This window comes from Capsicum annuum, chromosome 11 (genome assembly GCF_002878395.1).
Source record: "Capsicum annuum cultivar UCD-10X-F1 chromosome 11, UCD10Xv1.1, whole genome shotgun sequence".
NCBI lineage: Eukaryota > Viridiplantae > Streptophyta > Magnoliopsida > Solanales > Solanaceae > Capsicum > Capsicum annuum.
In genome coordinates, this window is record NC_061121.1 from 6,653,499 (window position 1) to 6,669,539 (window position 16,041).

Sequence of the window (16,041 nt, forward strand, 5' to 3'; positions counted from 1 at the left end):
ACACCCACATAAGTCTATTTTCGTGATTATTCTCGTATCAGTACCCCGGATGAGGAACCCCCCCCCCAAAAAAAAACAACTGTATTGGAGGAAGGGTTCTAAATCTCTTTTTTTCCAACATTATATTCGTCACAATTTAAGGAATTAATTTATAGCCTAATGAATACAAATCTTTTTTAGGAATTATTAATTTATATCCTAATGAATACAAATCTTTTTTTGGGAATTAATTTATATCCTATGAGTACAAATCTTTTTTTTCCTTTCATCATTATTTTTTCTACTATTTAAGAAATTACTTTATGGCTAAAGATCCTAAATAATATATGAAAACTGATGAAATCGTTTAAGATAATTCATTTGGATCGATACTAGAGAAATTATGAATAAATTTAAATTGGGTGATGCAATGATGACATATTAAAGAGATCCAACTAAATTTTAACACTTACATTTTGAAAGTTTTTAGTTGTCATAAAATGATAAACTAGATAATTTTGCCACTATTATGTTAATATTTTGTAAATAGGGCTTTGTATTTTTTTTTCTCTTTGTTATGTGATATGTAATACTCATATAATTTTCAAATAGGTTTGAATAAACTATTGTTGCTGATTTAAGCAGAGAATTGCTAAATCAAATGTGTGATGAACACATTCATAATGAGTTCGGGCCTAATAAGAAAGTGATAATATAAGGAAATTTTTTCTATTAGATATTCAAACAAATTTCATAAGATAATAAACAAAAATAAACAAATAAAAGAGTTAATTCTTCGTATTGTCATTGAATTATTGACAATATTCCATAAAAGTCATTTTTATTTTTTTTATGACAAAAATGTCACTCAACTATTAGTTTATCTCTTATATTGTCATCCTAACATTTTAAGCTACTAAACTCACTTAATTTTCTTAAGTAATGTTTTAAATTCAATTTTAACGACATATTCATTAAATTATACCACCTAATACTGAACAAAAAATGATTTTAGTATAAAAGCAATAAAATCCACCAAATTCTAGTATAAAAGTAATAAATCCACCAAAATAAAATAGATCTTAAATAAAGATAAATTATACATGGTGAAAATAACTTTAAAAACTTTTAGAAAAATATGAGATTTTATAAGACCATTTTTTTTTTAGTTTTTAAGGGATCACTCTCTCTGCTTCATATTATTTATCCACTTTTCTCTACACATTCCATATAAAATTATAAATAAGAAGGATAATTTTACTAATTTACCTTATAATTTTTTACTATATTCTATTAGTGTCTTAATAAATACTAAAATTTAACAATATAAGAATTTGTTTGAAATTTTATTATATTTATACTTTGAAAAAGAATTAAAATAAAGATAAATAATAATTAAATTTTAGTCTTATAAATTGACAAATAACATAGAATATATGGAACAAAAAATAAGTTAATACTTCCGTCATTCTTAAATAAGTGAACAAAAGCAAAATATAAACTAAGATAATTTAACATGTATATTTTAAAATTGTATATCTATTTTTAAAAAAAATTAAATGTATACATATTAATAATATAGAAATCATTAATTTAAAAAATAAATTAAAATTCAAAATTTATAAAGTTCAAATTCTGACTCAATAAGTCAAGAAGTGAAACTTTAAAGAGAAAAGTCTATAAATAATATGAAATGGAGTGCGCGTCCACTTTTCTTTGAAATAGTTCTATAAATCTCATGTATTTTTCTTAATTTTTTTTTGTTTATTTAAAATATATATTTCATTTTGGTGAATTTTATTGCTTTTTATATTAGACCTATTTTTTGTTATGTATTTATGTGGTATAATTTAATGAATTTGTCATAAATTTAAACTTAATTAAGTGAGTTTAGTAGCTTAAAATGCTAGAATGACAATATAAGAGATAAACTAATAGTTGGGTGACATTATTGTCATAAAAATAACAAAAGTGACTTTTGTGAGATATTGTCAATAGTTCAATGATAATAATTCAATGATAATATGAGGAATTAACTCACAAATAAAAACTTAACAAGAATTGAACGGATTAAATTATGACAAACTTATAGACACTTCATCCCAATTAGTAATATTTAACAAACTCAACCCATTTTGACATATTGCATATATAGTTCCTGCAAAACTAAACTGTAAACCAAGCAACCCTTAAATAGTCAGAGACTTGGCTCCCAGATGATATTAGCTAAATAGATAAAGAGAATAACACCAACGGGCGATTCACTTTTCTGCTGGAGTAACATACAGGAAAGATAGAATGTACGCTGACCTTACCCCTACTTTTATACGGTAGAGAGGTTGTGTTCACTTTTCTGCTGCACGACATCCATAACGCGTCTTAGCAAGTCAGTACATAGATGGGGATTGATGATCCATTGTGAGATGGAATCCAACAAAAGTTTAGTACTATCAGTACAAGATGATGGACAAAAACATAGTCCTTTCAACAAACAGAAACAGTTTCCTGCATTTCCATCATCAGTCGAGATAAGTCGTCCTAAAGGGAAAATGGGTAAGTAGTTCATGGATGTCTTGTTACCAGACATATATTTAACATCGATGATTTTAGCAGATTTTAATCAGTGAAGAAGTTCAAAATCAACCGACGAGGTTTTACCCTCCGCGCATATGTGCACCCAACTCTCCAAACTGATCGTCTGCTTCCACGGTGTCATCTGAAAGACGTACTGCATCCAACTTCTGCTTCAACACTTCTATTGCATTGAGCACCAATTGTGAAGCTTTAACTGCACCAGTTGTCTCGACCGTGAAAATAAAACTATCTTCCTTGGCATGTATCTCTACAAGTCCAGGTTTTCCCATGGCTTCAGCTTTCTTGAGCACCTCATCATCGTAAGTATATGCCTCGGGATCAACCACAATAACCTGCAATGAAGAAAATGAAATTGAGCTTCATTGAAGATGTCTGCAGTAAAGCTTCCCACAAAAGGAGAAAACCAAAACTCATTGGAGATGTCTCGAGTTGCTTCTCTCATTAACCTGTTAGTACATGTTTTTCCCTAATCATCTGGCTAGGCTAAAAGTTGAGATCTCCCTCACTTTCCAGGTTCAGTAGATTGACCGGCTGAGTAAGCGCAGAACAAACAAATTCTTTTTTTTAATCATCCTTGTTGCAAAGGTCGAAAGGAAAACATTCAACCACTCATACGAATAATTATGACTTGTAGCTCTGACAGGAATTTGGTGCCTTCTATGAATTAAAATCCCATATAAACCAATATGCTATCAGACCCCATTCAGATTTAGCAAAATCAAGATGCTTCATGTGAAGTTTGCTTACTCGCAGCTAACAAATATCCAGAAATTTTAGTTTCAATTTTCCAGCATGCTTGAACTGTTTTCTGTCATTACCCCTCAATAGGAACACAAAAGAGTTCACCTTATTGACAAGAGAAAACTTTAGAGTTAAAAGCTAAATTTACCGGGGCCAACCAACTAACAACGTGAAAAGCAACTTTTGAGGAAGGGGGACGGGAGATGACTTCTTAGACCTGACTTCCCCCCAGTCTCTCTTCATTTTCTTGCTATGATTTTCTCTATCATAACAAGCTCAAAGCATCCCAGTGGAAGTCGTTAACCTTAGTCAGTTCAGTTGTGTGTATATAGGAAATTTCTCCTTGGATAGATAACAATATATTACATGGACAGATTCCAGAAAGCACAAAAAAACGAACTACGGGTCACTCTATACATTAGTTATGGCCATTTTTACCAATCAGAACAAATAGAAAAGAAAATGGTGATAAGCAAAAATCAGTTCACGCTCACACTTATTTATAACCACAAATGAGGAGCTTACCACACTTATTTATAACCACAAATGAGGAGCTTACTCATAATTTAAACACACAACACAAGCAATCAAGAACAGCTGCATCAGCCAATTAAACCTAAGTACTCCCCTCTATCCCAAATTAATTATTCAACTTATTCTTTCTTTCTCATCGAAAAATGTGTCAAATTTCCTGAAAAGGGATGTACAGATAACATAAACATGAAATCTCACCATTGACCCATGTACTACCACATAGAGGAATACCTCGAGAAGTATGAGGACTTCCCACTATCATCCATTTCCCAGTCTCCCAGTCAAGTGAATAATTTTTAAGTATACCATGAATGGCAGACTCTGAGCATGATAAAAATCTCGAGTTAAGCTCAGGCTTAACTGAAACGGAGAGAGAGTGTTTGATTCATCACTATATAAAGCGTGACATGCTGTTCATTGAAAAAATAATAGGAACCACAAATAGTACTGAACAGATAAAGTGAAAACTTCAGGCGTAGAAGTACAGGATTTTACAGCAATAAAACATATAAAGTAGGAAGTTAAAGCAACCTGTTTGTTCTCAGGGTCAATGGCAAAGACTTTTGTGGGACTACTGTCAACTAATTCTTGTTTCTCCTCGAGAGTCAAGGACTCCATCATGTCCTCATTAATGTAGATCTCTGGTTCATACATGAAAGTCACAGTTGCTGCAGGCGACCATTTTGCGTGATCTTTGCCAATTCCTTTCCTTGCTATAGCTCTTAACCTTAACTCCTGTCCACGTCGTAGCTTCACAATTATGATTCCCCTGCATAAAATAGAACAAGATTGTAAATATCCTCTCTGGATAGTTAGCGCGTACAAACCAAGGCATTTCTGTACCACAGATCTCCAACTAAGCATATAGAAATAACATTACTTTCTTATACTATCTGTGACCAAAAAAAGGTCAAGTAAGATAAAATACGATCCTTTTCACGTGGTATTCTAGTATTCTTTAATTAACGCCACCTTCAAATCTATTATCCTTTCTAGAAAAAAACCCTATTTGCTAAGTTTATTAGGAGCTTGATTGATGTCTAATCATTTTTTCTTGAAATGCACAGTACGAATGGACGATAATTCAACAGAATTATCGGATATTTTTCTGTACTCCAAGGAATGACATATCAAAGGCAATTTAATATGCACCTGCAAAGAAAACAGAAACACCAATGGAAAACAGAATCATGTCACGCCTTTGTAATTTCAGCCAAACCAGACTGCACAAAAATTCTCAAAATCACCAAGACTGGTCTACAATCTCAATACAAAAGAATAGTACATAAGAAGAACTATTCCACAACAGAATAATGTAATTCCTCATTGGCAGTTAAAGAGATAAAAATACCCAGATATTCTAAAACACAAAAAAATCAACAAATGACTCATTCCAAATCCAAAAAATGGAGACTTTACTACTTTGTCCCAACTTAACTACTTATAATTTGTGACCATCAAATTACTAAATGAACTACCTATGCAACTAAAGCTTAATAATTCAAAAGCATCTTGGACCTTACTTCACCAAGTACCTTGTATCATTTCCCAATATTTTAAGAAGTAAACTTAAGATAGCTCTCTATAATCGATCAGGGTTAAAACAACTCAGGACATGTAAACTGAAATAGAGATCCTATTTCTGTTGAGTACTTAATGCCTGCATGCACAAAGATATTTAAGAAGATGGCAATAACTGACAACAGCAACAATAACAACAACAATAACGCCTCAAACACAAACCAGTTTATTTCATGTTTCAGTGTAATGCTTCTCAAAAAGTGCTTTTGAAGAAAAGCTACCTTATTTAGCTTCTACAAAAACAACTTCTGCTGTTCTCTGCTCTCAACAAGCACTTACTTCCCCACAAAAGCTTGGCCAAACACCTCAAAATGAGCACTTTTGACCTGCCAAAATGCTTGGCCTAACAAGCAATACTTCTTTTAGCTTCTGAAAAACAGCTTCTACTACTCTACTCTCCCGTCGCACTTCTGAAAAACAAATTCTGCTACTCTTCCCTCAAAAGCTTGATCAATTACCTCATTTTTTTTCCAAAACTTGGCCAAACAGACCTAATATAGGGCAGCAAGAAACCCCAATCTTTCAAGAAATTATCAGCCCTAGAAGCTCAATACATACATGCATAACGATATCTAACACAACAACAACAACAAGAACACTTCAAATCCATCCAACGAAAAAAGAAAAAGGAACTTATTTATTAGTAACATTATCAACACCATATAAAGATATTTAACACAACAACAATAACACTTCAACTCCAGCAAAGAAAAAAAACTTACTTATTAGTAGCATTATCAACACCATATAAAGATATTCAACAGAAAAAAAACAACAATAACACTTGAAATCCAGCCAAAAGAACATACTTATTAGTAGCATTATCAAGACCATCAGAGTAATCAACAGGAACAACAGTATGATCCGAACTCAACAAATCCTTGCTAGTAACATCAAGTGTCTGATCACTCAAACACTTAACCCTCAAGTAAAACTCAACCGAACAATACTCGCACTGTCCATCACCATCACAAGCATCACAATCACGCGAAAACCTCATACTCATAGCACGCTCACTCGTTAATGGTATTAAACCTAAACGATGTGAAATAAACTCGTCGTTTAATACAGAAGAATTCACTTCGATTTCTACGAGGTCGATTGCTATGGTTGGGACTTCGGCTATCATTATGCGACGAAGTGCGTTAGCTATGCTGGAATCTGTGTCTCGGAGCTCGAATTTCATGTAGTCGTGTTTCACTTCGCGGATTTTGATACGGGGGAAACGTTGGTACGAGACACCGTCCATTGTTGTTGTTGTGTTTGAGGTTTTGAGGGTTTTTGTTTTTGGGGGAAATTATAGTATAGTACTACTGAGCTAGCTAGTCAGGTTTGTATTGTGTGGAGAGGGTAAATGAATTAATTAAAAAGGGATAATCCCGTTGGGATAGGATTAAAAAAGTTATTTAGTTTAAGTTATTAAAAGTTTTAAATAATTATTTATAAATTAAGTAAATAAGTATTTGAATAAAAGTGTTGAAATTAAAAAAAAAATTATTAATGTGATTTGTACACAAATGATGTTCAATACTCTTTTCTTGTTAAAATGACTTAAATGTATTTAAAGTTATTAACACCACAAATAAAGTAAATTATTTATTATTTTTAAATCTAATATAAATTTTTTGAACAATTCAATGAGAACAAAGAAGAAAGATGAAAAGGAAATTGGAGGGAAGAGATGAAGCGAAACGGCAAATAGAAAAAGAAAAAAAATTATATATTAAGGACTACAAGTTTAGAATGTTATTGTAATCGGAGGAAAATATAAGAGATTAAAAGGTAAATATTTTAGTCAAATCTAAAAGAATTTTAATCTAGAAAAGTAAAATGATGGGGTACCCAGCTTTTCACTTTTTGATTTTTTTTTTAATTAGCTTTAGCTTTTTTTAAGCACTTGTTTATTTTACCAAACATCTTAAAAAACTAAAAAAAAAAATATTAAAAGCTAATTTGATCAGATTTTAGTCCTATCCAAACGGGCTCTTAAAAAATTTGAAATTTAATTATAATTTGTAAAATATTATAAATAAGTATTAAATATTAAATTTTTTTTTTTTAAATTTCAAACTTTTAATTTCCTTCTTTTTTTTTTCTTATAGTTGTTATTTGTCTTCTGCATTTCTTTTTTCTATTTTCGAACTTTTAATTTCCTCCTCCTTTTTTTCTATATTTATCATTTTGTCTTCTGCATTTTTTTCCTCTGTATATTTTCTTGTCATTCTTTTTTTTTTTTTGAGTTTTTTTTGCTATTTATCTTCATTTAGAATTTTTATTTTTATATTTGTGTGTTTTCATTTCTTCTATTTTTTCATTCAGATGTAGTTGTAAATTTTTCATAAAAAAATATTGGATGAAAAAAAGTTGCAACGGTTGAAAAACAATGAAAAGTTGTTTAAGCAAACAAAAAATATTGTTTAAATATGCGTTAGTTATTTGAAAGTGGTGATGATGTGGAGGAGAGGAGGTGATTATTGTTTAAACAAGAGAAAAGACATTTTTTTCCTCCTGAACTTGTCGCCACAAATCACTTTAGCACTTAAACTTAAGTTTCGTTTATTTATCCCCTTAACATCTTTAAAGTGAATTATTTTCACCCCTCAAAACTGAATACCACTCTCACAACAGAGAGTGCGCTACACACGCACTACGTCATTGCCAAATCAATACAACATCAGTGCCATGCCATTTGCCACGTAAGATTTTTTATTTTTTTTTAATAATCCCACACACTAACTTTTTATATATTTAATATATACTATTTTTATATATACATATATAAAATATATATTATTTTATATATATATATTTAAAAGAGTATATTTTTTAGAAAAAAATATATTTTATATAAATAAAATAGACCCCACCCCCTTCCTTCTTCTGCTTCTTCACAGCCCCAACCCCTTCGTTCTTTCACAGCCCCCACCCCACCCCACCCCACCCCAATTCCTTCTACTTTTCATTAGACAACAGCCCCATCCCCTCCCCTTCTTCCTCTTTCTTCTTCTTCACATAAAAGCACCATTTTTTCTATTTCTTTCACTATTACCACAAGCTTTTTCAATGAATTTTTTTCTTCATCAAATACAAAATTAACTTGAATTAGCTTGAGCAAATTCATCAATGAACTAAATACAAGTACATGATCACAAAAACACATCAATACACAAAATCTCAAATCCAAATTCTTTCACATTAACCAAAATTCAAAATTCCAAAACTCCTAAATTTTCAATTTCTTACTCAAAAATGTCTACAAAAATGGCATAAACAGTTCGAAATTCAAAAATGGCATAGATGATATTCGCATGACAGAAATTATTGGCCAAGAATCAAACTTGTTCATCAATCTTGAACCCTTTTTGATTATCGAAAAATAAAATTTTGGATTAATTAGGACTTGATAGGAAGGGAATTACGAAGAAACGGAATGGAGATATGAAGAAGATGAAGAAATGAAGTGTTGGGAGTGGGGTGGGAGTGGAGAAGGGGAGTGATGAAGAAGATGAAAATGTCTTCTATGAAGACGTTTTTCTTTTAATGTTATATATATATATGTATAATAATAATAAAAATAGCAATAAAGTGATCTTTTTTTAAAAAATAAAAATTCATTTTTTTTGTCACGTCAGCTATAGGGGGAATTTAATTCATTTAAAAATTGTTAAGGAGGTAAATAAGTGCTAAAGTTAAGGGGGGAAATGTCTTTACTCTTTAAACAATCAAAAATTATTTAAGTTATTTTTCTATGGCTTATAAGTCGTGTTTGAGTAGTCAAAGTAGTTATTAGTATTTGCATGGTATGTTGTCTATATAATACCTCGAGGTACGACTCTTTCTCGAACGCTAGTAATGTGATTATATGATTTGTGCACCGAGCTATATTCTTTTTCTTATTTGCTTAAATTCAAATTTACTTCTTTGTTATTTGAAATTATTCAGTTCTGCAGTCCCATTACACTTGGCACTTATTCATTCTTGTTGTACAAATTTTCTTTTAATTGGATTTCCAATTGTGTCTAGTATCCAGATTGAGTCTCAACGTCTAGTTAAGATACAAGAAGGATCTTATCTATCACAGCAACAACGATAATAAACCCAGTGTATTCCCACATAGTGGGGTCTAGGGGTTAAGATGTACGCAGTTCATACTACTACTTCAGGAGAAGTAGAAAGGTTGTTTCCGATAGACCCTCGGCTCAAGATAAGGAGTAATAAACAAATACTTAATAGAGCATAGAACAAGATGTCAGGACATAAATACGCCAATCCCAAGGAATAATAAATAAAGAATAGTAAACACATTCGTAATAAAGCATGCAACAAAGTGTCCTAGCAAGAATAATACATCTACCAAGTAATGCCCTACCCCAACGACTCAAACTGACACTAGCCTTCTGCCCTAATCCGCGTCCTCCAGATCTTCCTATTTAGGGTCATGTCCTCAGTGAGCTGTAACTGCTCCATGTCCCGCCTGATCACCTCTCTCCAGTATTTCTTCGGCCTACCCCTACCCCGCCTGAAACCATCCAAAGCAAGCTTCTCACACCTACGAACCGGGGCATCTGTGCCCCTCCTCATCACATGCCCAAACCATCTCAATCGGACTTCCCGCAAAATTTCTTCAATATCTATCACAGCACACTGCAATATTTCTTGCATTCTATCTCATCATAACATAGTTTCTGTTCGATATGAGTGGACAGTGTGTCAGATTGAAGGTTCAAAATATTTTCCCTGAATACGGAAATACATAGTCGAGGGGGTTCATAGGACCCCCACAAAGGTGAGGCGTGTTATAACAAATTTCGCCAAAGTTTAGTTCCCAAAATATTAAGTAAAGAAACTTCTCTCAAAGTGCCTAAGTTTATAATGTTTCATACACTGACCATTCAAGTCCATGAACTCAATGGACACAATCTAAACACATTAGAAAATCACTCTAAAGTAGCTGTTAAACATAAAATGGATCTGGCATGGTAAACCATGTCCAGCTGGTAAAATCCAGGAGATGATGAAAATATTGCTCTATTCGAACTTCATTGGAACGATCTTACCAAAAAAGGAGGAACAACGCGATACTGGTACCCGGAACAAGGGCCAGAGACATCATGTATAGAGTTCAGAATCAAGAAGGAAATCCTTACTCCGGCCTAATTTTAGAAATTCCTCCTCGAGTTTCTTCATGTCGATATTCTTCACACAGGAGAGGACATCCTTGAGCAGTAGAGACTTAACAAGTGATATAACTGAAACACCGACTTCAGGCCATGAAACACACAGCGTTCCTCTTATCTTGTTTAACTGGCATCGGCTCAATAAAGCTGCTGCCAAGCCATCCACAACACTTCCTGATGGAAGATAGTCTGCGCATTTTACCAATGGTGCGTTTGCTTTTCTTTCTGCGGATGATTCCAGCTTAAATGCAAATGCTTCATCGGGTGAAAGTCTTCCTCTAAAATTAGAACTTCGAATGGAATCCAAAATTAAGACCTTTTCCGGGATAATCTGTTCTCCAATCAGTAGCTTCGCAACTGCATGAGATCTCTCTGCAGTAACTGGATATTGTACAGACACGATCATAATCAAGTTATCGTCTTCATTCAGGGCATATATATTGCATGACTTGTCTTTAAGAGAGGGTTCAACTGAATTGCCAGAGAATGGGATTTCGGGAAGGATAAGAGTTCCAACAAGGGTTTTGGAGGACACGTGATGAAATACTTGAAGTGACGGAGAAGACATGGCGATGATGAGGAGAGACGGACGAGAGTATTTCTCCCGCTTAGGAGTTGAAAACAACAGGAATGGAGAGGGAAGAGGAGGAGACGGAGGACAAAAGTTGTTCAGATCTTCCAAAAAGAACCTTGACGGTGGTGGGATTTCTGTTAGAATGTCTTCCATCTCTACTTGGTCAACTTATCACCTGCAAAATATTCAAGAAAAAATGCATTTGTCACTCTATACGTTGCAAAATACGAACACATTTCCCATGATTGATAGGCTATAAATCAATTCAATTGCCAAAACACATCGCCACATCAAAGAGCTTAAGAACATCTGACTTTTCGACAAAATTTGGAGATCAACAAATGAAGCAAGTTCTTCTATCAAGCCAAGGTTCATCCAGCAAGAACAGAAAAAGCTAGAGAGTAATTGCCACAAAGTTCTACGACATAAGTCGATGTAAAAGATTGCAACACCAAAACATGGACAGTAGAGATCATAACACTAACAGTGGGAGATCACCAAATTGGCAAGACAGTCAAATCAATGCTATCACGTAGCTTCTAACTCAGCTTGATTTCAGAATTTTGAGGTGATCAATGACCTCTTTCCAAATGAGCTTCCTACTAGCCATTTTTAATATCTCGTTTGCCGACAATCATTGAAAATATGAACTTGAGAAAGATAAAAAGAAGAAAACGAATTCAAGACCTGGTCACTTAACGGTTTGAGGAGATTCACTTCAAGTACAATGGCTTGAAGATGCCCCTATCCAAGTTACTACTATGAAATCATTGTATTTATGAAGATGAGGGTAGCTGGTCCACGTGGTCTAATCCAGTGTTTTAAAAAGCGACAAGCGCAAAAATGCAATAAACCCACGGGGCTTGAAGAGAAAAGAGAGAAGTGAAGGGCATACCTTCTTTAAAGCAAAGCACGCAACTACTAGAAATTAGACATTATCAGACAAGTATGGAGTTAGTACAATTTAAAATTAAGCTGTAATTAACACAACTAATTTAAGCATCCAATATATGATAATGCCGATATCTAATTCAACTCCTCAAAGTTGAGATTCGAAAAAGAGACCAATTCTTGTTGGAATCAGTTTGTGCACCATTATTTGAAGTGCAAACTTCTCTAAAGCACAGGGCATCATCCACATCATTTTAAGCGACCAAGCGGTGACTGTTAAAAACACTGGTCTAGTCTGGGAGTAGCTTAATGAATACAATAACTACCGGAGCAAGTAACCCAAGATGGGAAAAACTCTACAAATATCTATCCATCTTATATAGAACAGGATCAGTGGCATGCAACTTCCTGATGCCAAGAAGGGTCCCAACTGATCGATTGGCAACATGAAGTATTTACAGTTTTGAAGAATGTATTTGGAAAATCAAGTAGTCTTTACTAGCATATCCGCAAATGACTCTAAAGTACTTCTGAAAGAAAAAAGAAACACCTTTCTGGAAAAAGAATCCACAAGTAAGGGAAAACATAAAAGAAAAGATTCACAAAATAATAATTAAAAAAAAAAAATGAAGAAAAAAAGAAATAAACAGTTTTGTGAGGCCAATAGATGAATCAGCATGACATAAAAAAGGAAGTAGAGGAGCAGCTCCATGGCAAATGTAAACTTGACAGAAGCTAAATAAAATATCATGAAAAGTGCAACAAAAGCGAGCAAAGTAGTGATAGATGTTTTGGCACTTCCCCTATTTCAGCGAGAAAAGGGAAGAGTGAGATCTTCAAAGCGAAACTTCTGTTGTTCTTCTCAGAAAATATAAATGTAGAACTGCTTCCGTTATTTGTGCAATACTCCTTTACTTTGTAATACTCATTAGGGCTCTCTTATAACTAATGTCTTCGAATACAAAAGGATTATTAATTGTTACAGATATCAACTATTATCAAATTCACATAGTAACTTTAGGGCCCATGTCAAGGGAGTGATTAGAGTTTGGGAACAAGCATAGCTAACTGATTCAAATGCCAGAAGTTGAAATAAGAGGTTTGCATAATTGCACTTTCTTGACAACGAAACAAAGATTATTCATTCATTTAAACTTCCACGGCAACAACTAGAACAAATAGAAACGGGTAGTCATCATTCAAACCAAGCATCATCACCACTAACAACAACATACCCAGTGTAATCCCACAAGCAACCGATAGACCCTTGTCTCAAGGAAAAAGGTCTAAAGCAGTCTAAAAAAAGAAGTAACAGAAGTACAAGAAATAGCAGATAGTAACAAAACCATCAGATAGTCGTAACAGGACAGAAACTAAAAAAATATATTGATAGTTGAATTACAAGCAACAACAAGTAATAACACAAGTCGAAGCACAAGAAACTACCGGAGCAACACTACAATTGCTAGAAAGGACAGGTAACAAGACAGCACACTGCTACCTACAAACCGAACCAAACACCAATTTCATGAAAAAGTCTCAAAGCAATTATGTTTAAATAAACATGATGAGCAGCTACAATTAGCTTGTTTACAAGCGTAATTCACAAACAACTTTATCAAAAGATGATTCTTTTAAAAATTTCTCCCCAAGTAAAGAGATGGTACTAGTGCTTTCATCTTGGACTTTATCAATTGTTCACTTTTCCTACTTGAACGATGGTGGTAGGTGAGTTGTGCTTTGCTTAATAGTTGGTTATATTATGTCAGGAAATTCGCACACCTGATATTTCAGCTATGAAACTCAAAAAAACAAATCTTTAAATATGTTTTTAACCATTAACTCTTCTTTTTTAAAAAAAAAAAAACCTTCCTCCCTAAGTAAAGAGGTGGAACTAGTGCATTCAGCTTGGACTTTATCAATTGTTCACTTTTCCTACCTAAACAACGGTGATATGTGAGCTGTGTATTGGTGAATAGTTGGTTATAGTATGTTAGGAAATTCACACACCTGATATTTCAGCTACGAAACTAAAAAAAAAACGAATCTTTAAATATGTTTTTAACCATTAACACTTCTTTTTTAAAAAAAAAAAACATTTCTCCCTAAGTAAAGAGGTGAAACTAGTGCTTTCGTCTTGGACTTTATCGATTGTTCACTTTTCCTACCTAAACGATGGTGATAGTTGAGCTGTGTTTTGCTAAATAGTTGGTTTAGTATGTCAGGAATTTCACACACCTGATATTTCATGCACGGAACTCAAAAAGAACTAAATCTTTGAATATGTTTTTAACCATTAACTCTTCTTTTGTTTTTCTTTTAACTTTCTCCCTAAGTAAAGAGGTGGAACTAGTGGTTTCAGCTTGGACCTTATCAATTGTTCACTTTTCCTACTTGAACGACACTGATAGGTGAGTTGTTGTTTTGGTAAATAGTTGGTTATATTATGTCAGGAAATTTGCACCCACACCTGATAATTCAGCTACGAAATGCAAAAAAAAAAAAAAAAAAACCTTTAAATATGTTTTTTTATAACTGTGGTTTCTAAGCTGGGGGTCTATCGAAAACAACCTCTCTACTTCACCTGAGGTAGTGGTATGGACTGCGTACACTCTACCCTCCCCAGATCCCACTAGGTGGGAATACACTGGGTATGTTGTTGTTGTTGTTTTATAACTGTGGTATCCGGGCTAGCTTGCGCACACCTCGACTAATTCCACGAAATACCTACTACCTCCAACCAGGGACAGGTATCAGGTAACTGTCCACCAAAGCTAGAACAGTTGGGAAGAAATTACCTAATGGTTGTTTCAGTTGAAAATTGAACTTGAGACCACATGATGCTCAACCCAACTTCATTGAACCACTAGGCCACACCCTTAGGTGCATCTTGAAATATGTTTTTAAGCATTAATTCTTATTTTAAAAAAAAAAAATTTACTTTCTCCTTAAGTTAAGAGGTGTAACTAGTGTTTTCAGCTTGAACTATGTATACATATGCACCAAAAATGACTATAATATATCATTCAGAAACTCACTAACATCTAAATCTTGGATCTCACACAGCCAAATTACCTCAAAAAAAAAAAAACTCAAAATGCAAAGGAAAAAAAAATGATTCTATATCTGTAACCCCTTTTTCAAGAAAATCACATGGGTATCAAAAAATATACATATAATCTTGTAAAAAAAGGGGAAAATTAATCATACAAATTAGAAAAAGAAGAAACAAAGCGATTAGGGGTATTTGTTTAAAGAACTTACAGTTTGATTCGACTGAAGAAGATGTTGGCTTGCAGAACATTCAACACTGAGAATACTGATTTTATTTTTATTTTTATTTTTTCTTTTTGTTTTGTTTTTAATGGGCTTTTTTTCTTTTTTCTTTTTCATGCTTTTTAAAAGTTTTCTATAACTTATCATATTTACACAAATTTAACTCTCGTAAAATAATTTAAAAAAATTTAATTAATTATATATTTTTTTTTGAATGTATCGAGTAGCTAATTATGTATCGCGATATACTCAAATCGAAAAAAAGCATCAAAAGCTAATTATGTATCTTTACAGGAAAAAATTATATCTTTATTGGATGTATTGTGTCTCTCGAAAGACCCAAAATAAAAAAATATTTATCGGGAGCTAATTATGCGTCTTTACAAAGTAAAAAATGTATCTTCACTAGAAGTATCGGGAGCTAATTATGTATCTCGACAGACCCAAAATTGAAATTTTCAGTAATTACACAAAATATCAAAAATTTCTACACTTAAGCTCCAACTGTCGGGATTTATGTTGTTTGGCCCATTAAAAATACATGTCCAAAAATGGTATCCAGTATTGTTGGACGGACGGAGTATAATACATAAGTGTGTTATTTAACTTAGCTTGAACTTTTATTTATGTTGTTCAACTTTTGAGTGTGCACAAGTTGACGTTTAAACTTATATAAAAGGCATAATACATAAA

The 16,041-nt window shown here is 33.1% G+C and overlaps 2 protein-coding genes across 3 annotated transcripts; both read right to left on the reverse strand.

The window, feature by feature from the left end:
• Positions 1-2,356: 2,356 nt before the first annotated feature.
• On the reverse strand, positions 2,357-6,787 carry LOC107852755 (DNA-directed RNA polymerases II, IV and V subunit 3). Its single transcript, XM_016697800.2, has 3 exons — positions 6,240-6,787; positions 4,381-4,618; positions 2,357-2,906 (listed from the first exon to the last, which is right to left on the reverse strand). Exons 1-3 carry the CDS (start codon positions 6,677-6,679, stop codon positions 2,634-2,636), a joined length of 951 nt encoding a protein of 316 aa, XP_016553286.1. The 5' UTR covers positions 6,680-6,787; the 3' UTR covers positions 2,357-2,633.
• Positions 6,788-10,140: 3,353 nt separating this feature from the next.
• LOC107852757 lies at positions 10,141-15,463 on the reverse strand. 2 transcript variants are annotated; one of them, XM_016697803.2, is made up of 2 exons: positions 15,337-15,463; positions 10,141-11,356 (listed from the first exon to the last, which is right to left on the reverse strand). In XM_016697803.2, the coding sequence occupies exon 2, from the start codon at positions 11,332-11,334 to the stop codon at positions 10,540-10,542; it is 795 nt and encodes a 264-aa protein (XP_016553289.1). In that variant the 5' UTR covers positions 11,335-11,356; positions 15,337-15,463; the 3' UTR covers positions 10,141-10,539. The 2 variants fall into 2 exon arrangements, with proteins under 2 accessions (XP_016553289.1, XP_047255388.1); XM_047399432.1 differs by lacking the exon at positions 15,337-15,463 and adding an exon at positions 13,519-13,568.
• Between the last annotated feature and the right edge of the window lie 578 nt (positions 15,464-16,041).